Below are 24,568 nucleotides of genomic sequence, written 5' to 3' on the forward strand. Positions count from 1 at the left end.
AACGAGTATACTCGCTCATCACTAGTAAGGATACATTTATAGCAGTATGTAGGCCGAGCTCCTATTTTTTCATGGTGATCAGCTTTAAACAATGGTTATTTGTTTTGTTTTTTTGCTACGGTTATAAAATGCTTGTTTTCGAAGGACAATGTGTAACAGAACAATGGCTGCTAAATAAGGATTCTGATTATTTCTCTGTGAGGCTGCATTCACATATCCGTGATTTCATAGACCGGCCGAGGATCTCGTGACCCAAACATGAGCACGTCATTTATGCCCATGAGGCTGTCTACTTGGGGTCAGGAGACCTGTGGCCTGACCGTGGTACTAAGATGTGTGAATGCGGCCCTTGTGAGGAAATGTTCCTGATGCTTCATTTGTGCACTTAATTTTTCCAGATCTGCTTGTCTATGTCCAATGACTGAATTTTAATGATGCCAGTATAATTTATTCATGGTTTTTAATAAAAAAAAATATATTATCCAAATATATAATTTTTCTTTAATCACTTTGTGTCTTGCTGTCCTCTCTCTGAAAGGCGCTGTCCCACATGAATAGATTCGAGGAGCGCATGCTCCACCTTCGCTCCGTTCAGCCAGGGCCTGTCAAAGTCCTGTTCTCGTGGTTTATGTTGTCTCTTAGACATTATACACATTAAAGGAGTTTTCCGGGTTAAGATGAAGTCTGCAGTCCCTGTGACTGCCGAAGTGTGACAGTGGGCCCCATGCGAGTGAGCAGTCTGATGAACGCATGTATGGAAGTAAATTGCGTACTCACGATCACATAGACTAGTCTCGTCTTGCTTCTCTCAATAAGAATTGTGATCAGCTGGTTGAGACTAGTCGGCACGGGACTTTAAGCATGTCAGTCACATAAATGTGATCATGTGACCGCCCACTCACAGGGAAATCGTGACAGTGTGCGCATTGCACAGTGAGACCAGTCGACAGACTTTTTTTTTAAAATTAGACTGGAAAACTCCTTTAAATGGAGACAAAAGGGGTGAGCAGGGCCTTCGTGCCAGTGAATGAGAACACTTGTTCATAAACTGAGGCTAATGACCCCTGTATAGCTAATCCTGGTGTCAGCTGAGACGCAGATAGTTGTAGCCAATCTAGGCATTCTCTGTGAGCCAAATGTGAAGGACAGCTGCACAACTCTGGTAGTTTGCTACAATGAGTCGGTGAAAAGCCCAGGCTGGTTAGCTCAGGCTATGCATGCTTATGTATAAATTTTCATTTTACGATGTGTTCGAATTAAGCCTCATGTATGAGAAGCGAATACATAATCTCAAGAAGCACCTTGATTTTTCTTTATTCATCTCAAGGCACGATTCGTAAAAACTCAGCAAATCTGCATTAAAATACTCACCGAATGCAGCCTTCCCCAGTTTCCAGCATTGCACCTCTTCTGGGTCACGTGACCTCATATCGGCCGTGCCGGCTTAGGCTACGTTCACATTTGCGTTGTTGGGCAAAGCGTCGGCGACGCAACCAACAAAGCATGTACACAACGCAGTGTTTTGCAACGCATGCGTTGTCATAAGATCGTACAGAGCAGGAATTTCGGTGCAGGGAAAACGCTACAAGTAGCGTCCTCTGCGCCCTGTCTGTGCGTCAATATGACGCATGCGTCGTAAAACGCAATACAACGCATACCGGCGCATGTCCATGCGCCCCCCATGTTAAAGATAGGGGCGCATGATGCATGCGTCAGTATGTGTCGACGACGCTGCACCCATCAACGCAAATGTGAACGTAGCCTTACATGGGATTAGATGTGGACTGGAAGTCTTTCACAGTGTAAGTCTATGGAGCCCTATTTTGAGGCATATAGTGGTGAAAATAGCACTGCCACCCTCGACTGTCCCTTAGTGAGCTGGTAAAACTGCGGATCAGGCAGCTTGAAACCAGAGAAGGCAGTGATTATTACAGCTATACTATACCATGTATTTAGAAAGAAATGGTAGATACAATTTTTGCTGCAAGTGCTTTTCTGTTACAAGCTTTATGTAACCACAAATTAAAAGTGCTGGGCTAAAGTCAAAGACCCCTTATTGGGTTGATAAGCAGTCAGAAAATGATTGTAATTTGCTTTCTATTATGGAGAAGCTGTCTGAAGGTTTTTGCTACCCCATTTGGGAGCAGCATGATGAAAGGGCAGAGACTCTGATTCAAGTGATGTGTCACTTATGGTTATTGTGTCTGCTGCAGATCTAGCAGTTCTCTGAATGATGACCTCTGCATAACTTTGCCCACACCACTGACAGCCTGCTGTGTACACTGTGCATAGTCAGACAGCTGCCAATCGGTGGGGGTGGGGTTATTCAGAGTTCATGAATATAGAGGTCCACATGACAACAGGTTTACTAGTCCTGCCTGAGCTATGTGATTTTTATCTGCAGCAAAACTACAGCAAACAGCTCAGTAATGCATTGCTGGAATCAAGGTCTCTGCCCTAACCTTATACTGTTCTCAGATTAGGTGGCAAACACCATCTGCTGACAGACACCCTTTCCGAAATTACCTGTATCACCACCATGACCTGCTGGCTCTACTTCCTGTAGAGAAGATTGAGGGCACCTTGCAAACATGGTGATGGCCTATCATTTGACTACGGCATTAAGCATCCATTAGTGGACACTACATCACCGCATCGTACAAGCATTAGAGTTTAGAAACAAAGATTCCTTACTTTAATTACTCAAAACTGATGCAAAAGAGTAGTTGTCCAAAGCAAGAAAAACAGTTGTCATTGTAGAGTATGATTGCCATAGCTAAAGGGAACCTGTCTCCTTTGATATTTACCTGCATATACAGGGTTAATCTGCAATTTACTAGCGTTCGGGTATGTGCACACGTTGCGGATTTCCTGCGTATCCGCAGCATTTTTTTTCCGCATAGAAATGCTGCAGATCCGCAAGTGGAATTTTTTTTTTGTGACATACTGTATTTTATGGTAGTGGCAAAATTTGTTCAATATGACTTGTTTATTTATGAAAAAATGGAAGTTTGGCAAAAATTCTGAAAATTTTGCAATTTTCAAACTTGATTTTTGTACTCTTAAATCATAGCGATATGTCACAATAACATTTCCCACATGTCTACTTTACATCAGCACAATTTTTTTAACTTTTTTTTTTTTGTTAGAAAGTTAGAAGAGTTAAAAGTTGATCAGTAATTTCTTATTTTTCCAACAAAGTTTTGAAAATCTTTTTTTAGGGGCCACCTCATATTTGAAGTGACTTTGAGGGAGGGGCTATATGACAGAAAATACCCAAAACTGCATCCCTCAAAGTCCTCAAAACCACATTCAAGAAGATTGTTAATTCATCAGTTCACCTCACTTTACAAACTACACCTTTCAATTAATTAATCTAAGGGTGCAGTGAGAATGTTGACACCACATGTGTCATATTATTGGGCGGTGAAGAAAGAATACTTACATTTTTACAACTAAAATGTTTTTAGCTCCAAATTTTTATGAGGGCTAATAGGGAAAAATGGATCTCGGTTTGTTGTGCAAGTCTCCAGAGTATGCCAACACACCTTATGTAATCGGGAACTACTTTATAGGCACAGTGCAAAACTCTGAAGCGGAGGAGAGTCCTAATTTAGTGCATATTTTACATGTTATGGTTTACGGTTGCCATGACCACTGGGAGACCCCCTGAGGCAACAGCAGAACCCACCATCAGTGACCCCACTTTATAAACTACACCTCTCAATGAATTCATCTAGGGGGGCATTGATCATATTGACACCATGGGTGTGTCATAGAATTTTATACCATTGGGCAGTAAAGAAAAAAAAAAATGAAATTTTTACCACATAAATTGTGTTTTAGCTCCAGATTTTACATTTTTACAAGGAGAAATGGATAAAAAAGTAAATCTCCGAATGACATGATTTTGATGAAACCACAGACTGATCCATTCACTATAATGAGGCAGCAGATTTCCATGCGTTTACAGTACAATGGGAACCGCAATCCGCAGTGCACATTTTGTGGAAAATAAAACGTATGGAAACGCTGCGGGTTAGATTCCGCAGCATGTCAATTCTTTGTGCGGTTTCCACCTGCTCCTCAATAGGATTCCGCAGGTGTAAAACCACAGTGTAATCCGCATTAATTCCGCATAAAAACCGCGGTAAATCCGCAGATAAAACGCAGTGCCTTTTAGGCTACTTTCACACTAGCGTTGGGCTCGGCCCGTCGCAGTGCGTCGGACCGAGGTTACCGACGCTAGCGTTGTTTGCGCCGCACAACGGGTGCAGCGGATGCAGATTTTCATCGCATCCGCTGCCCCATTGTGAGGTGGGGGAGGAGTTCCGGCCGCGCATGCGCGGTCGGAAAAAGCGGTCCGTCGGCAGCAAAAAAGTTACATGTAGCGTTTTTTGCTCCCGACGGTCCGCCACAACACGGCGCAACCGTCGCACGACGGTTGCGACGTGTGGCAATGCGTCGCAAATGTTAATCTATGGGGCAAAAACGCATCCTGCAAACAACTTTGCACAATGCGTATTTTTCCCATAAACGGCGCATTGCGACATATTGCAAAAAACGCTAGTGTGCAAGTAGCCTTACCTGCAGATTTCTAAAATCCGCTGTGGAAAAATCTGCAGAGCTCAATTCTACGAGTGCACATACCCTTATAGCGTTATATGACGTGACTGGTCACTTTTCCATTGCTCAAGTCTAAATTATAAATTCCTCCAAAAGTTCTGGTGGCTAGTGATCTGTATGTCCCAGTAGTTAACAGGAGTGTTAAGCGGACACTAACGTCAGAAAATTACCTATTGTTTAAATGGGGTATTTTTTTATTTTAGGAATCTTATTTAACCCCTCTGTGACCTTGGACGTACTATCCCGTCGAGGTGCCCTGGGCCTATCTGACCCTTGACGGGATAGTACGTCCTGCCCTTTAATGCGATACCGCGACTTAAGTCGCGGTGATCGCATTAAAATTCCGACGCCATCTCACCTGGGGGGAGATGGCCTCGGCATCCAGGGCATTGTCGCCGCCCACCCGCCCTCTCGATCGCTGTGATTGGCTGTTCAATTCTGAACAGCCAATCACAGCCATTCTCATTGTTTCAGCCAATCAGAGCGGCTGAAACAATGAGGTCAACAGGCTAGGATCGAGTACCGATGTACTCGATCCTAGGTCCGGTGCCTGGCAACGCCAGGCACCGGCAAGAACACCCCAGATTTGCGCGATCGCCGATCGCGCCAATCGCAGGGCACCGCGCGGTATTACCGCGCGGTGCCCTGTCGGAACCTGCGTGGATCGGTGCTCTAATAGCACCGATCCTAGGATAGGACACAGTGCAGGCCCAGCAGGGCCTGCAGGAGCCGATTGGCGCGATCGATGTCATCGTCGATCGCGCCAATCACAGGGCGCAGCGGCGATCACGCTGTGACCGCTCTGTGCCCTGCAGGTGACCTGGCTGTGACCTGCCTAGGATGGCGCGAACAGATCCGATCCTAGGCAGGTCACAGCCAGGTCACCAGGAAAGCTCTGATTGGTGGGATCGATGTTATGGTCGATCCCACCAATGACAGGTCACAGCAGCAGCATGACCGCTCTGTGACCTGTCTGTGTCACCTGCCTGACCTGTGTATGACCGCTCTGCAGGGTCCTCATTCTAGCTGAGGATTCCTACAGAGCGGTCATACTGCTGGATCTCCCTGCTGGATTTTGTGCCTGGATCTCCCTGCCGTGCTGGGTATTGTGGTGCCACAGCAGCCTGTAGCACCACAATCCCTGCTAAAGAAAGAAGACAACTAAACGTAAGTTTTATCCCTGATCCCTGCCCAATCCCCGTTCATCCACCCCAATCCCCGTTCATCCACCCCAATCCCCCCTTCCCCCTCTTTTTACCCCCTCCACCCCCATTTGTGCCGCCTCCATGCGCACATTTAGTAGCCGCCGAGCGTTGATTGGTGACGCAGTTCACCGATCAGCGCTCGCTTTTTTTCCCTCGCCCCCGTTGTGCCAACTCCGTACACACATTCCGCAGCCGCCAAAGTTTGATAAGTGACGCAGTTCACTTATCAGAGTTTGTGCCTGCCGTTTTCCTTTTTTTTTTTTTTTCACCCCCCTTTTGCGCCACCTGACTACAACCGTACGTTTTGATCACTGATCCCTGCCCAATCCCCACTTCCACCCCCATCTCCCTTCCCCCTCTTTTTACCCCCCTTTGCACCTCCTTCCGTGCGCCCATTTAACAGCCGCCGAACGTTGATTGGTGACGCAGTTCACCGATCAACGCTCGCGCTCGCTTTTTTTCCCTCACCCCCGTTGCGCCAACTCCGTACACACATTCCGCAGCCGCCAAAGTTTGATAAGTGACGCAGTTCACTTATCAGAGTTTGTGCCTGCCGTTTTCCTTTTTTTTTTTTCACCCCCCTTTTGCGCCACCTGACTACAACCGTACGTTTTGATCACTGATCCCTGCCCAATCCCCACTTCCACCCCCATCTCCCTTCCCCCTCTTTTTACCCCCCTTTGCACCTCCTTCCGTGCGCCCATTTAACAGCCGCCGAGCGTTGATTGGTGACGCAGTTCACCGATCAACTCTCGCGCTCGCTTTTTTCCCCTTCAGCCTTTTTGCGCAGCCTCCGTACACACATCCCGCAGCCGCCAAACTTTGATAAGTGACGCAGTTCTCTTATCAGAGTTTGTGCCTGCCTTTTTTTTTTTTTTACAGGTTTTTCTTCTCCTTTTAGCATTTTCTTTTCAGATAAGTCTGCACAAATCGCTATCCCCCCACACATACACATACAGTTATCAATAAAGTGCACCCAATCACCATATTCACACAAAAATGTCCCGCTCGTCCCGTTCGTCCCAACAGCGCTATTCATTGGAGTAGGCATATGCTTTCCTTGCCTCCGACACTGATAGCGAGGGAGAGGATCCCACTTTTCTTCACTTTTCTGATTCTTCATCCTCTTCCTCCTCCTCCTCTTCCTCCTCATCTTCCTCCTCGGGTCCTGCGGAACCACCACGCAGACGCCCCAGGACAGAAGATGAGGCAGCCCCCACCACTCCTGAACCAGCGCTCTCCACTGCGGAACCCACATGGACCTCGCCCCCCGAAAATTACGAGCCACTGATTCCTGATTTTGTGGCAGAATCAGGAATCAAGTTTAACACCACGGGCCTCACAGAAACAGACTTTTTCAAAGTCTTTTTCTCTGAGGATTTTATTAACCTCATGGTGGAGCAAACTAATTTGTATGCTCGTCAATTTTTGGAGCAAAACCCCGGTACATCATTTTCCAACTGGTCTCCTGTAGACGCAGTTGAAATGATGCAGTTTTGGGGCCTGGTCCTCCACATGGGGATCGTGAAGAAGCCAGAAATGCGGCAATATTGGAGTGTAGATGTTTTATATAACACTCCAGTATTCCGAATGGCCATGGTTCGGAGACGTTTTGAGGCCATCCATAAATTCCTGCATTATTCCGATAATGCACAGTGTCCCGCACGAGATGACCCCAACTTTGACCGTCTGTTCAAAGTTCGGCCGGTCATCGAACACTTCAACAAAAAGTTTTCTGAAGTGTACGTGCCCAAAAGGGACATCTGCGTGGATGAGTCCTTGGTCCATTTTAAGGGGCGGCTCGGATTCCGTCAATACCTGCCCAACAAAAGGGCCAGGTACGGAATCAAACTCTACAAGCTGTGTGAGAGTGCCTCATGGTACATCCACAGGTTTAGAGTGTATGAAGGGAAGGACAGCAGGATTGAACCCCCTGAGTGTCCTCCTGTCCTGGGAGTGAGTGGGAAGATCGTGTGGGATTTGGTGCACCCACTGCTGGATAAAGGTTATCACCTCTATACTGATAACTTTTATACCAGCATCCCACTCTACAAATCCCTCTCTGCGCGAGGTACCGCAGCCTGCGGTACTGTGCGCAAAAATCAGAGAGGCCTCCCAAAGACGCTACTTCGGCAGATGCTCAGAAAAGGTGAGAGCAAGGCCCAATGTAGCGACCACCTACTGGTGGTCAAGTACAAGGACAAGAGGGATGTCCTTCTCTTGACCACCATACATGGTGATGGCAGAGCCCTCAGCACTGTACGGGGTACCTCTACACAGGTCTGCAAACCGGACTGTGTACTGGGCTACAACAAAAGCATGGGGGGGGTTGATCTCTCTGATCAACTCCTCCAACCATACAGTGCTTTGAGAAAGGCCAAGGTGTGGTACAAAAAGTTGGCCGTCCACATCGTACAAATGGCAATGCTCAACGCTTTCCTGCTGTTACGATGTGCACGCCACACCGATACGTCGTACCTTCAGTTCCAGGAGGTAGTGGTTAAGGCCCTGATATTTGGTACTCCGGAAGGAGAGGGCCCCAGTACTTCCGGAACTGAAGGTACTCGTATCGTACCAGGCCAGCATTTTCCGGGGGTGGTCCCGCCAACCGGCAGAAAAGGTAAGCTGCAAAAAAGGTGCCGAGTGTGTTACAAAAGGGGAATACGCAAGGACACCATTTATCAATGCGACACCTGCCCCGAAAAACCTGGCCTGTGTATGAAGGATTGCTTCAGATTGTACCACACCTCCATGCACTACTAATTTACTTTACAAGAAAGCGTACATTAGTTCCAAAAAGGGGGCACATCTAGATAAGTTCCTTCGGGGGGGGGGGGGGGGTCTAGGTTCCAAAATGATGTCACTTGTGTTTTTTTTTTACTGTTTAGGCACATCAGGGGCTCTGCAAACGGAACATGACGACCGCAGACAATTTCTGCATTCCAAAACGTCACAACTTCCCTTTCGAGCCCCAACGTGTGCCTAAACAGTTTTTTCCCACATATGGCGTACCAGCGTAATCAGGACAATTTGGACAACAACTTTTGATGTCCAATTTCTCCTGTTACCTTTGGGAAAATTAAAAATTGGGGACTAAAATATAATTTTTGTGGGAAAAAATAGGATTTTTTATTTTCACGCCTGGGCATTATAAACTTTACTGAAGCACGTGGGGGTTCAAATTTCTCACCAAACACCTAGATAAGTTCCTTAGGGGGTACAGTTTCCAAAATTGGGTCACTTGTGGGGGGTTTCTACTGTTTAGTCACATCAGGGGCTCTGCAAATGGAACATGATGCCAGCAGAACATTCCATCAAAGTCTGCATTCCAAAACGTCACTACTTCCCTTTCGAGCCCCAACGTGTGCCCAAACAGTAGTTCCTCCCCACATATGGGGTATCAGCGTACTCAGGACAAATTGGACAACAACTTTTGGGGTCCAATTTCTCCTGGTACCCTTGGGAAAATTAAAAATTGGGGACTAAAATATCATTTTTGTCGGAAAAAATAGGATTTTTTATTTTCACGCCTGGGCATTATAAACTTTAGTGAAGCACGTGGGGGTTCAAAATTCTCACCACACAACTAGATAAGTTCCTTAGAGGGTCTAGTTTCCAAAATGGGGTCACTTGTGGGGGGTTTCCACTGTTTAGGCACATCATGGGCTCTCCAAACGCGACATGGCGTCCGATCTCAATTCCAGCCAAAGTTAGCTTGAAAAAGTCAAACGGCGCTCCTTTCCTTCTGAGCCCTGCCATGCGCCCAAACAGTGGTTCCCCCCAAATATGGGGTATCAGCGTACTCAGGACAAATTGGACAACAACTTTTGGGGTCCAATTTCTCCTTTTACCCTTGAGAAAATAAAAAATTGGGGACTAAACGATCATGTTTGTGGAAAAAAATAGGAATTTTTTTTTTCACGCCCGGGCGTTATAAACTTTCGTGAAGCACTTGGGGGATAAAAGTGCTCATGACACATCTAGATAAGTTCCTTAGGGGGTCTAGTTTCCAAAATGGGGTCATTTGTGGGGGGTTTCCACTGTTTAGGCACATCAGGGGGTCGCCAAACGCGACATGGCGTCCGATCTCAATTCCAGCCAAATTTAGCTTGAAAAAGTCAAACGGCGCTCCTTTCCTTCTGAGCCCTGCCATGCGCCCAAAAAGTGGTTCCCCCTCACATGTGGGGTATCAGCGTACTCAGGATAAATTGGACAACAACTTTTGAGGTCCATTTTCTCTTTTTACCCTTGGGAAATTAAAAAGATTATTGCTGAAAGATCATTTTTGTGACTAAAAAGTAAAATGTTAATTTTTTCCTTCCATGTTGCTTCTGCTGCTGTGAATCACCTGAAGGGTTAATAAACTTCTTGAATGTGGTTTTGAGCACCTTGAGGGGTGCAGTTTTTAGAATGGTGTCGCTTTTGGGTATTTTCTGCCATATAGACCCTTCAAAATGACTTCAAATGTGAGGTGGTCCCTAAAAAAAATGGTTTTGTAAATTTGGTTGTAAAAATGAGAAATTGCTGGTCAAATTTTAACCCTTATAACTTCCTTGAAAAAAAAAAGTTTGTTTCAAAAATTGTGCTGATGTAAAGTAGACATGTGGGAAATGTTATTTATTAACTATATTGTGTCACATAACTCTCTGGTTTAACAGAATAAAAATTCAAAGTTGGAAAATTGTGAAATTTTCAAAATTTTCGCCAAATTTCCGTTTTTTTCACAAATAAACGCAAGTTATATCGAAGAAATTTTAGCACTATCATGAAGTACAATATGTTACAAGAAAACAATCTCAGAATCGCTAAGATCCGTTGAAGCGTTTCGGAGTTATAACCTCATAAAGGGACAGTGGTCAGAATTGTAAAAATTGGCCTGGTCATTGACGTGCAAACCACCCTTGGGGGTAAAGGGGTTAAAGAAAGAAAAACAGGTTGATCCAGTGCCATCAATCACAGTAGGTTTCACACTTGACCCTGCTCTCCCTCCCTTCACGATGACCTTTGCACATGCTCATTAAACACTTCAATACAAAAGATAGGATCAGATCTCTATGGCCAGAAAAGCCACAGTAGCCAGTGTGAAAATTGCACGATTTCTATGTTTTATATTTAATAGATAGTGATATGTAAAGAAAAAAAACTGCCAAAAGAATGATTTAAAAAAATACACGTAACATAGAAACCTGTATTAAGGAATAGGTCACTTTCTGATGATGGATTCTCTTTAAGCAATGCGTTTTCCCTATTGCCCACACATTGCAGGCATTTTCTACCACTCAAGCAGCTCATGGTGGTGTATGGTGGCACATTGCTTTCCGTGGCTGCCTGGGTATGGGCACTCATGACTGCAGTAGTCATTACTATGGCTGATTATGTTTAGCTGCTTTCTTCTGTAAGAAATTAGCTAATTGTCATTTTAAGGCTCCCGTCACACTATCAGTATTTGGTCAGTATTTTACCTCAGTATTTGTAAGCCAAAACCAGGAGTGGAACAATTAGAGGGAAAGTATAACAGAAACATATGCACCACTTCTGCATTTATCACCCACTCCTGGTTTTGGCTTACAAATACTGATGTAAAATACTGACCAAATACTGATAGTGTGACGGCAGCCTAATAATTATTCTCTGGGATTTGCTTCCCGTGAATATGGAGGAATGACGTTACTTTGGTTCGCACAAGTTCACCTTGGAATAAAAAAGAATAATGTGAATGCAGGTCAGGTTCCTCAGCAATGTTTTGGGTCTAGCAGAATGTACACAAGGAACATTACAAGTCAGATCCAGCTCTCCTACACTTGTAATGCTCCTGTTCCTTCTGCCTGTATAAATTCTACAGCTCCTTTCTGAGTGTTGGGCTCAGGTTACACTGCCTGGTTTTTGGCTGGGACTTGCACACATACTAGTGTACTTGAGGCTGAAGGACACAGAGGACGGAAGGCAGCAGCTGCGTAGCTGGGTGTCTTCTCTATGCTTGAGCTTCAGGAGCCCTGAAAAAGTGTGATAATCAGGTGAGTTCTTGGAACTTTTCTCCCTTACATTTTTTTCTTTTTTTTTTTTAAGCTATTTGGCTGCTGTTTGTGGTTGCATGTGTCATATTATACTATTTGGTCTATACACACATTATACTTGGCCAGCTGTCATAATTTGCCATTTTTTGTTATCTCTATGGAGAAGAAGTTGTGACCTAGTTGTTAATGGACTTTTATGTCTCTTTGGAACTTTCTCTAAATTTTTTAACCTTTTGTACTTGATATTCAGCTTTCTGGTATTTTCCATTGTTTAGATTCAGCATTGCCTAATTTTAATGAGGTTTAAAATGCTGAACAACCTTACAAGCAGGATGTTGTTCTTAAAGGCTTCGTAAAGGGGTTTTCTGGGAGTCTGAAAATTAAACTGGTTGTAGGAAATGTAAAAAATATATATATATATATTTTATGCGGGTCTTTTTTGTGGGCCGTATTGCTGCAATTTTCAAGGTCTGAAAAAAACTTGCGGATCGCCGTTTTCCAGGTTCCCAATACTATAGCAAAAGTATTGGGGGGAAAAAAAACGGCGGTCCGCAAAACAGGAAGTGACAAGCACCACAAAAACAACCTTCCGTTGTTTTTGCGCCCCGTTGATTTACAATGGGGGCTGTATCCGTAAGCCGAGCAAGCTCGATCTTTTTTCACCGCCGTAAATACGGCCCTCACGCCATACGGCGCACCGTGGAATTATTGCAGCCCGTTTTTGCAGCCCCATAGAAATCTATTAGGGCCGCAAAATCAACGGCAAGTGTAAAAGAAGCCTAAATGCCTTGCCACTCTAGTACTTGATTTACCAGTTGTCTCCTCTGGTCTTCATTTCCTTTTCTAGAGCGTCGAGGTACTATAGTGACATGTGATCGCAGCAACCAATGACAGGCCTCGGCAGTAGTGCCGGCATTAACCGCACATGACCACTGAGACCCTTGATTGGTTGCAATGGACATGTCATAAGTCCGGGAAAACAGAACACTAGAACTAGAGCATTGATCCTGGCGTATTGGAAGATATTACAGGTAGGTATTTTGTTTTTTTGTTTTTTATTATTTTTTATAACATTTACTGCAACTAGTTTAACTTCTTTAATAACCTCTTCAAAAGGGTTGTCCAGGCGTGGGATAAGTCTGCAGTCCCTCTATATGACTGCAGACTGCTGAATCATGGCAATGTGCATGCTGTCGCGATTCCCAGTATTCCAGGTGTGAGCTGGCGGTCACTTATTCTCCCATATACAATTTGAAAAATTGCGGTCACTTTCTAAGTCTCTTAGTTTCTTGGTCTCCTCCGACTGCTATGAATTCACTTCTATTGTGAGAAGCTGAGTACGTCTAGTCAACATGTGTCCGCAGGTAAGCAATCCACATACATGAGGCCACGAGGCCGCCTGCTTGCACGGGGAAAACCAGAAAATTGCAACAGCCTGCAAAACGCACGCTATTGAGATTTGCCAGTCTGCAGTCAGCGTCTGCAGACTTTTGTCCCAAGCCTGGACAACCATTTTAAGTCATTGAGACTTGACATAGTATTTTAATGACAAAAATACCTTAAGATATAGTGATCAGAAAGAATCGATATTGTGTATTCAAGTCATATTAGATAAAGTTTATAAATCACCAATTATTGAAGAAGGTTCATCCCTAACAATTGAGTATTGTATTTTAGATGAGTGCATCTTATTGACAGAAGAGTCCCTTTGCCACTAACACAATTCTGAAATGGATTTTCCATAACTTTGTTAATGGGACACTAATTATACATAAAGTCTACATTTGCTGTATAGACCCCACAGCCTTACCAATGCTACATGCTGGTCTCTTACGGCAGCCAAACCTCCATGTGGTCATATTAAATTCCGGGAGGTTATCGTAGCTTGTTTTGTGGGGGGAGGTCGGTTGTCATCTAGTACAGTGATTTTCAACCTTTTTTGAGCCGCGGCACACTTTTTATACTTAAAAAATCCCGAGGCACACCACCAACCAAAATAGCACAAAATGGTGCGTCCAGGTTTGAGATGAAAGTCTGCAGTCATTCTATGTGACTGCAGGCTTCTGAATTCTCACAGCGCAAGCACTGCACACTTTCAGGATTCTCCCTTGCCGGTGGCCAGAGTGGACGGTCATGACAGCACAAGTATGTGATTTGGATACTTCTGGCCACATTCTAACTAGACGTGTCCGGCCTCAGTCAATTCATTTTCATTGAATGAGGCCACACATGTCTAGTCAGCACGTGACCACATGTATGTAAATCACCAACATCAGAGAATTATGATAGCAGTGTGCACTGTGAGAATTCAGAAGTCTGCAGTCACATAGTATGACTGCAGACTCATCACAACCTTGGACATCCCCTTTAATGTTCCTAACAAATAAAAATGAGAATTAGTATCACAAAAAAAACACATTTACATCCAGGTACCTGATAGATGACGTTGTTTGTGGAGTCGCCTCTTTCTTTTCATCTTCACCTTGTCCAGATGCCATGATGACTCTTCTCATCCACCGGCAGAGCTCGTTTCTGCAGACTTCCATCTTCTCCTGTCTTCTGCAGCACATCCCGACACAACACCCTTAAAGATAGCAGTGTTATTATAATGCTCCGGAATAAGAATATCTGCCCTAGGCTGAGCCCCTGAGTAAATAATTGCCCCTCACTTTATTCCCAGCACATAATATGACCCTCACTGTCCCTCTTATGGTACATGCCATCCACACTACCCTCTCTCTCTTTTCCATACTTCACACTGCCTTCTCATACGGTGTCCCTCATAGAGAGCCCAGTCTCTCTACTGTGCCCCTTCATTACAATCCTCCTACTTGGCATACTGTCTCCTCCTGGCTGTTACCCTCACACTACTCAGTATCTATTATGTGTCCACTCACACTTTCATCCCCCCATACTGTCTGCACACATTTCTAATAGCCTCCTCATGTACATCCCCCCCTGCTAACATACCCCTTTGCTCTCTCCATATTTCCTCCTCACACATTCCCCCCTCACACATTCCCCCGACTCCCCATACTGTCCTCACACATCCCATCACCGTTGCTCCCAGTACTGTCAGCACACATTTTTCCCCTCGCTACTGTGTCCACCCCCATCTCCCCACTCACCCCCACAGAATATATCCACTGCCCTTCCGATAGAATAAATCCATCCCCTTCCACAGAATAAATGCACCCTGCCCCACACATGCTAAATAAATTCCAGCCCCCCCCCACGTACACACTGAATAAATCCCCCACACACACTGAATAAATCCCCCCCACACACTGAATAAATCCCCCCCACACACTGAATAAATCCCCCCCACACACTGAATAAATCCCCCCCACACACTGAATAAATCCCCCCCACACACTGAATAAATCCCCCCCACACACTTAATAAATCCCCCCACACACTTAATAAATCCCCCCACATACTCCCCATAAACCCACCCCACGCTGAATCTTCGGTGTCTTCAGCTCCACAGCACAGGAGCACTTACCACCAAGTCTCTTCTGTCTCCTGCGCGCCGGATAGTGACGTCAGCAGCGTGATCACATGACTTGATCACGCTGCTGGCGTCGCTCTGACCCAGCGGTCAGAGCCTCAATTGTACTCGCAGCTGGTAGATGTCTGCGAGTACAATTGATCTCCGGGAGCCGGCGCGCTGCAGCTTCTCTGTGCCGGCTGTCAGCTTGACAGTCGGCACAGAGAACAGCTGACTCCCGTTCCCCGCGGCACACCCGACCATGTGTCGCGGCACACTGGTTGAAAAACACTGATCTAGTATATAGATGGCATATGAATGTTAATGAGCCCATCTCTCTCTACATGTATTAAAATAAGAAAGACTTTAGAGGAGAATAAGCATCACTATAATACAGAAAATCTGTGCATGTTTTTATTGATTGATTTTAATTTGATTTAATAAAACCAAACATTAGTGAAATGTGGAGATCTTGTATCTCTTACAGGATTATGCAAAAGCTGCAAGTGTTAATTCGTCCACTGATCTAAACTGTAGATCGGCCTTTTTCTATAGGTTTGTCTTTTTTTCCTTTGGTAATATTCTGCTGTTTTACACCCCTTTTTCTCATAACTCTACCAGTCTATTTTGAACCTGAAGTCTCGCTTCTCTCTAACCTTTCACATACTTGGATGTCATCCAAAGCTTCCATGTGCAGATACATTTACAAGTTATGTTGTTGCTGCTGCTAGGGTATGTGGTTGTAGCCTGGAGAATATATAGACAGACCAAGAGCACACTGTCAAATATTTTTTGTGACGTTTCACAGGATAATATGGAGAAATACTGTACAATTTATAGAATCCATAACTTCTAATGTCAAACTAAGTTCTCACAGATCTACAGTAGGTCAGGAATCGGCAATAATTGATGTGAGGGATATCTACTTCTGGGTCATGTCAGAGGGGGCATTTCATGATCTGGACTAGAGATGAGCAAATAGGTTCAGAAAACAATCGCTGAAACTGAATGTGCCGAATTTATATTTGATAGTTTCTGAACATATTCACTCATGTTGAAGATCTTACTTTACAAGTTTTCCAAAACGAAATACCTGGCTGCAGTATATTTGAGCTATTTTATAGGTCCCCATTCTACAACATTTTCATTTGAGAAGAACCGTAAGTTTGTTGAGTATAATATGTTTTTCCATGTCTGACTATTGTGTACCGGAAGAAATCCCTTAGGCTGAATTTACATGTATTTTTTATGTGTACAAAACTTAGCATGAGCGTTCAGTATCGGTGGGTTGTTCTGGGGTTGTGTTACCCTACGTGCATTTCCCTTTTGTGAAGGTCACAAGATGGCAGAAGCTCACCAGGCTGTAGCCTTCCAGTTCACTGTGACACATGATGGAGTCGATCTACAATTGGGTCGTGATGTTCTGCGACATCTCTATTTATCTGGGCTGATTGCCTGCCGAAAACGCCTGATCACACTTAAGGTAATTAAGAGGAGTGTACTGCTCTGTGACCTTGTCATGAAAAGTTATTCTGGCAGCGTAGGTTTCAGATATACAAAACTGCCTTCATAATACCCCATGAACTTTTGATTCCGGTTTTGTGAACGTTTTATACGACTGGATGATTTTTTTGTAGATCAGTTGATCAATGTAAGAGGGACAGCTTTGAACTAGGCACATCTTAGAAGTGCCATGCGTCTCCGGCAACTATATTGGCATCAGTCCTGCCCATGCACCACTCATATTGGCATTGAGTTACACACAAAATTTGCAACTTATTATTATTATTTATTATTATTTATTGTTATAGCGCCATTTATTCCATGGCGCTTTACATGTGAGGAGGGGTATACATAGTAAAAACAAGTACCATAATCTTTAAACAATACAAGTCATAACTGGTACAGGAGGAGTGAGGACCCTGCCCGCGAGGGCTCACAATCTGCAAGGGATGGGTGAGGATACAGTAGGTGAGGATAGAGCTGGTCATGCAGCGGTTTGGTCGATCGGTGGTTACTGCAGGTTGTAGGCTTGTCGGAAGAGGTGGGTCTTCAGGTTCTTTTTGAAGGTTTCGATGGTAGGTGAGAGTCTGATGTGTTGTGGTAAGGGGTTCCAGAGTAGGGGTGATACGCGAGAGAAATCTTGTATACGATTGTGGGAAGAGGAGATAAGAGGGGAGTAGAGAAGGAGATCTTGTGAGGATCGGAGGTTGCGTGTAGGTAAGTACCGGGAGACAAGGTCACAGATGTATGGAGGAGACAGGTTGTGGATGGCTTTGTACGTCATGGTTAGGGTTTTGTACTGGAGTCTCTGGGTAATGGGGAGCCAGTGAAGGGATTGACAGAGGGGAGAGGCCGGGGAATAGCGGGGGGAAAGGTGGATTAGTCGGGCAGCAGAGTTTAGAATAGATTGGAGGGGTGCGAGAGTGTTAGAGGGGAGGCCACAGAGCAGGAGGTTGCAGTAGTCAAGGCGAGAGATGATGAGGGCATGGACTTGGGTTTTATTATGTTTTACACCAGAATTGTGGCATAAACGTCTTAATGATCCAGCCCATAGTTGGCAGAAATAAATCTACACTAGCGAGCAATGTAAAAAGTCTGCACAATGTCAGGCAGCAGCTCCTTTTTCTTTTACCTTACTAAATATACCTCTTTACGAATTTCTCTCTGTGTTTCTTTATGACAGAGCTCTGTACTTAGTGGAGTCTATCCTGCCAGCCCTTCCACATGGTTTGCTGTTGTAGCGGTGACACTTGGCTCTTTATATGGGAAAGTGGATATATCATTCGGACTCATTAACAAGATCAGTAACCTCTTACCTGGACAGTAAGTTGCCCTAACACAACAGATGAGATTATTTACAATAATAAAAACACGTTTTCCACCATTATGTTCCATTTCTAAACTGTACATGGTTACTGGGATTTTTATGAGACCTAAATTGCTCATTAAAGTGATTCTTGTCCAGGTACAAGTTTCGTATCTGGCAAGAACAAAGTAAATTGCTGCTTATAAAAGCTCATGGACAAGCTGTGCCTGACACAGCGGCACAGGGTCTCCTACCAGCTTGTGTTAGGCTATGTGAACACTGAGTCTCTAAGACCCTGGCACAAGAAAATGTTTTCGCTAGGAAAAATGGTAATTTCCAAACCCTGAATTGGTTTAAAGAAGTAGCATAAGGTAGAACATGCAACGTTGACACTGATGGGCATTATGTTGACTTTCTACTGCGCTTTTCCATATGGATTCCTGTCAAAATCTACATAAAAAAAAAATGCTGTGTGCACATAGCCTCAGAGACACAAAGCTCCTTGTGCAGCAGTATGGTGCCTCAGTGAGTAGATGCTTATGGAGATACATTATGACCCCATAACATGTTGCCCTATGCTTGAAGACTTAAGGGTTTAGTCATTTTGTTAGTAATATCATTTCATTCCTTAGAGATCTATCTAAAAGGGATTCTTCAAGAATGTAATAAAATGGCCCCTGTTACAATATACAGACTGCAGCCCATCTTTTCACATATCTAGGGAAACACAGATACTGAGACCTGTATCTCTCCTAGGACAGATGATCTGTATTGTAAGCACACATACAGAAGATGCACGAGAAGTCTGTGAAAGTGAAAAAAATTCTCGACTGAGTGAGCATAAAGGATTTTTTTTCCTGTATTACCGGTAGTTCTCTGTACTCAAGATTTATTTCTACTCCTGTCAAACACTTCCCCTCTGCTCACAGAGGTCGATATGTGTATGATACAGTTTCTCTGTCAGTTCAGACACAGGTCTCGGGAGCAGTGTTTCTTCAGACTGCAGACTGTCCTGACATGTGACTAGGGGCTGCAGTTTGAATTATGGTATGTGACGGGGCCATTTATTACATTGTAAGGGAAACCGTTAAAACAGGGAACTTTCGTCCTATGTATATGGACAACTAATCATTTAAATGACTGGCATGTTATATGACTTTGTGGCTAGTGCAAGGGAACTCCATTTCTGAATTCGTATGCCACGACCACAATCTGTTAGTCTCCAGGCTGGCTTTAACCAATCAGTCTGCAATTGTTTTAGGTCAAGTTTATGCACAAATATTGAAAATGTTTAAGGGCTCATAAACTTTAAACACTTATAACTAATATGAACTAATCAAGGTAGCAGCACCACCCTTTGCAGTCAGATGGTCTATAGCTACAAAGTGCTCATCAGGGAGTCTGATAAGGAATCAAGATTGTAGACTGGAGCTCAATGTAATGTTGTTAGCTGAATGTAAAGGAACCGTCACACTAAAGGTACCGTCACACTAAGCGACGCTGCAGCGATACCGACAACGATCCGGATCGCTGCAGCGTCGCTGTTTGGTCGCTGGAGAGCTGTCACACAGACAGCTCTCCAGCGACCAACGATGCCGGTAACCAGGGTAAACATCGGGTTACTAAGCGCAGGGCCGCGCTTAGTAACCCGATGTTTACCCTGGTTACCATCGTTAAAGTAAAAAAAACAACCACTACATACTTACCTACCGCGGTCTGTCCCCGGCGCTCTGCTTCTCTGCTCTGCCTGTGAGCACAGCGGCCGGAAAGCAGAGCGGTGACGTCACCGCTGTGCTTTCCGGCTGCCCAGCGCTCACAGCCAGAGCAGAGAAGCAGAGCGCCGGGGACAGACAGCGGTAGGTAAGTATGTAGTGGTTGTTTTTTTTACTTTAACGATGGTAACCAGGGTAAACATCGGGTTACTAAGCGCGGCCCTGCGCTTAGTAACCCGATGTTTACCCTGGTTACCAGCGAAGACATCGCTGAATCGGCGTCACACACGCCCATTCAGCGGGAGAGCCAGCGACGAAATAAAGTTCTGGCCTTTCTGCCCCGACCAGCGATATCACAGCAGAGGCCTGATCGCTGCTGCCTGTCACACTGGACGATATCGCTAGCCAGGACGCTGCAACGTCACAGATCGCTAGCGATATCGTCTAGTGTGACGGTACCTTAAGCGACGCTGCAGCGATACCGACAACGATGTCGATCGCTGCAGCGTCGCTGTTTGGTTGCTGGAGAGCTGTCAAACAGATGCCGAAGTCCCCGGGTAACCAAGGTAAACATCGGGTTACTAAGCGCAGGGCCGCGCTTAGTAACCCGATGTTTGCCCTGGTTACCGTTGTAAATGTAAAAAAAAAAAAACACTACATACTTACATTCCGGTGTCTGGTCATGTCCCTTGCCTTCAGCTTCCCGCACTGACTGAGCGCCGACCGTAAAGTACAGCGGTGACGTCACCGCTGCACAGCGTGCTTTACGGCCGGCCGGCGCTCACCAGTCAGTGCGGGAAGCTGACGGCGGGGGACATGACCAGACACCGGGAATGTAAGTATGTAGTGTTTGTTTTTTTACATTTACAACGGTAGCCAGGGTAAACATCGGGTTACTAAGTGCGGCCCTGCGCTTAGTAACCCGATATTTACCCTGGTTACCAGTGAAGACCTCGCTGGATCGGCGTCATACACGCCGATTCAGCGATGTCAGCGGGAGATCCAGCGACAAAATAAAGTGCTGGACTTTCCCCATCGACCAACGATCTCCCAGCAGGGGCCTGATCGTTGGTCGCTGTCACACATAACGATTTCGTTAACGATATCATTGCTACGTCACAAAAAGCAAGGATATCGTTAACGATATCGTTCAGTGTGACGGTACCTTAACTAGCAACATGTCAAAGATAGTTACACACAATAAGTAAACTATTTTTTTCTAGATTATGGTTAGCCGAATCATTTCTTGGTGATTATTTTTCAATTATGGTTACTACGGGTAGTATTTAATTACGGTATATATACAATCAGCTCTCATTGTCAAAACAGCTTTTTGTCCCTCCCCTATTGCTTCACTGTTTGGTGTCAGTTTTCTTGATGAGCTTTTGACATCAGTTTAAGAAAAAGTTCATTTAAAGAGTATCTGTTTTTAATTTTATTTTTCCTAAATCAATAGTACACGAGAAAATAATAAACTTTCCGTTATATCTTATCAGAGAAATCTGCTTTTTTTTCTCCTCCTGAACTGATCATTATATTCTCAAAAACTGTTAATTCATAAGTAAAATCTGTATAGTATTCAGTGAAGACAGATTTTTCCTGTAATGAGAAAGGAGATGGCAATTGGTGCTTACAAAGTTCGATGGAGAACAGTAACTGACCTTTCAGGAGAACTTGCAGCAGAATGTGTGTCTGCCTGCAATGCATTCCTCCTCCTCCCCTCACCTCCATAGCGGTCATCTTCTATCTCAGTAATGAGAAAGCGTGGTTCTCTGAATACAGTTTTTACCTGTGAATTGAAAGTTAAAGATCAATTCAGGAAGAAAAAGTTACCAAGTTGCATATTTTCATGTGATTTATGAAGTAATCTAGATGGTGGCCCGATTCTAACGCATCGGGTATTTTAGAATATGTATGTAGTTTATTTATGAAGTTTTCAGAATAATGCAATGAATACACAGGAATCGGCCGGCTGGGCACGACCACTTAGAGAGCGTTGTTCAAATTCTGCGCCACGTCGCAGCCGAACTGCGCCCGTCGCTGATTGGTCATGCCCGGCCGGCTGCGAACAATCAGTGAAGCCAGGGCCGTCTCCAGGGTTTTGAGGGCCCCGGGCGAAAGAGTCTGTGTGCCCCCCTCTTTAACACATACCACGATTCATGATGCACAGATACAGCAGAAAAAAAATATACCACAGCCAAGTAGCATATGACACGGCCCACATAGTATATAACACAGCCCACGTAGCATATAGCACAGGCCACGTAGTATATAGCACAGGCCATGTAGTATATAACAGCCCACGTAGCATATAGCACAGCCACGTAGCATATAGCACAGCCACGTAGCATATAGCACAGTCACGTAGCATATAGCACAGCCACGTAGTATATAACACAGGCAACGTAGTTTATGACGTAATGTATTGCACAGCTACGTAGTATATAGCACAGAGATGCAGTATATAACACAGCCAGATAGTATATTGCCCAGCCATGTATATTGCACAGCTACGTAGTATATAGCACAGCCCACGTAGTATATAGCACAGCTCACGCAGTATATAACACAGCCACGTAGTATATTGCCCAGCCACGTAGTATATAGCACAGCCATGTAGTATATAGCACAGCTCACGCAGTATATTGCCCAGCCACGTAGTATATAGCACAGCTCACGTAGTATATAGCAGTATATAACACAGCCACGTAGTATATTGCCCAGCCACGTAATGTATTGCAGAGCTACATAGTATATAGCACAGAGATGCAGTATATTACACAGCCACGTAGTATATTGCCCAGCCATGTATATTGCCCAGCCACGTAGTATATAGCACAGCTCACGTAGTATATAGCAGTATATAACATAGCCACGTAGTACATAGCCACGTAGTATATTGCCCAGCCACGTAATGTATTGCACAACTACATAGTATATAGCGACACTACTCTGTCCTCCTTCTCCTGGACCTGTCTTCTGCCTTTGACACTGTGGACCACTCCCTTTTGCTACAAATTCTCTCATCTCTTGGCATCACAGACTTGGCCCTTTCCTGGATCTCGTCATATCTGACAGACCGAACATTCAGTGTCTCCCTCCCCCACACCACCTCCTCACTTCGCCCCTTGTCAGTCGGTGTTCTTCAAGGCTCTGTTCTAGGACCCCTACTCTTCTCCATCTACACTTTTGGCTTGGGACAGCTCATAGAATCCCACGGTATGCAGTACCATCTCTACGCTGATGACACGCAGATCTACCTATCTGGACCTGACCTCACCTCCTTGCTTACCAAAATCCCGCACTGTCTGTCTTCTATTTCAGCCTTCTTTTCTGCTCGCTTTCTACAACTGAACATGGACAAAACAGAATTCATCATCTTTCCCCCATCTCACTCTACCCCTCCACCAGACCTATCCATCAATGTCAATGGCTGCTCACTTTCCCCAGTCCCACACGCCCGGTGCCTCGGGGTGATCCTCGACTCTGCCCTCTCTTTCAAGCCACATATCCAAGCCCTTGCCTCCTCCTGCCGTCTCAAACTCAAAAATATTTCCCGGATCCGTGCTTTCCTTGACTGCGACACCGCAAAAACGCTAGTGCATGCCCTTATCTCCCGCCTCGACTACTGCAACCTCCTACTCTCTGGACTCCCCTCTAGCACTCTGGCACCGCTCCAATCCATCCTACACTCTGCTGCCCGACTAATCTACCTGTCTCCCCGCTATTCCCCAGCCTCTCCCCTATGTCAAGCCCTTCACTGGCTTCCCATCGCCCAGAGACTCCAGTTCAAAACCCTCACAATGACATACAAAGCCATCCACAACCTTTCTCCTCCATATATCTGTAACATGGTCTCCCGGTACCTACCTACACGCAACCTCCGATCCTCTCAAGACCTCCTTCTCTACTCCCCTCTCATCTCTTCTTCCCACAACCGCATCCAAGACTTCTCCCGTGCTTGCCCCATACTCTGGAACTCTCTACCCCAACACAACAGACTCTCGCCTACCATAGAAACCTTCAAAAAGAACCTGAAGACTCATCTCTTTCGACAAGCCTACAGCCTGCAGTGATCCTGAAGTTACTGAACCGCCGAGCAACCTGCCCTACCCTCTCCTAGTGTTTCATCACCCATCCCCTGCAGACTGTGAGCCCTCGTGGGCAGGGTCCTCCCTCCTTATGTACACGTGTGCCTGTTATCTGCTCATGTTTAATGTATTTGTCTATATTTGCCTCGTATTCACATGTAAAGCGCCATGGAATAAATGGCGCTATAAAAATGTATAATAATAATAATATATAGCACATAGATGCAGTATATTACACAGCCACGTAGTATATTGCCCAGCCATGTATATTGCACAGCTACGTAGTATATAACACAGCCATGTAGTATATAGCACAGCTCACGCAGTATATAACACAGCCACGTAGTATATTGCCCAGCCACATAGTATATAGCACAGCTCACGCAGTATATAACACAGCCATGTAGTATATTGCCCAGTCACGTAATATATTGCACAGCCCACATAGTATATAGCACAGAGATGCAGTATATAACACAGCCCACGTAGTATATAGCAATGTGGGCACCATATCCCTATAAAAAAAAAGAATTAAAATAAAAAATAGTTATATACTCACCTTCTGGTGGCCCCCGGATCCAAGCGAGGCATTTAGTGAGAGAGTGAGCGATGCTATGTCAT

The 24,568-nt window shown here is 44.9% G+C and overlaps 1 protein-coding gene across 1 annotated transcript in view; it reads left to right on the top strand.

The window, feature by feature from the left end:
• The first annotated feature begins 11,613 nt into the window (after nt 1–11,613).
• The window catches only part of CPT1B (carnitine palmitoyltransferase 1B), a 69,656-nt gene continuing 56,701 nt past the window's right edge, over nt 11,614–24,568 (top strand). Inside the window, exons 1-3 of the mRNA XM_069765498.1 lie at nt 11,614–11,845; nt 16,670–16,818; nt 18,022–18,161. Coding sequence (XP_069621599.1) covers nt 16,678–16,818; nt 18,022–18,161 — 281 coding nt within the window. The 5' untranslated portion in view covers nt 11,614–11,845; nt 16,670–16,677. The remainder of the gene's footprint in view (nt 11,846–16,669; nt 16,819–18,021; nt 18,162–24,568) is intronic.

Source organism: Ranitomeya imitator, chromosome 4 (assembly GCF_032444005.1).
Source record: "Ranitomeya imitator isolate aRanImi1 chromosome 4, aRanImi1.pri, whole genome shotgun sequence".
NCBI classification, from domain to species: Eukaryota; Metazoa; Chordata; class Amphibia; order Anura; family Dendrobatidae; genus Ranitomeya; species Ranitomeya imitator.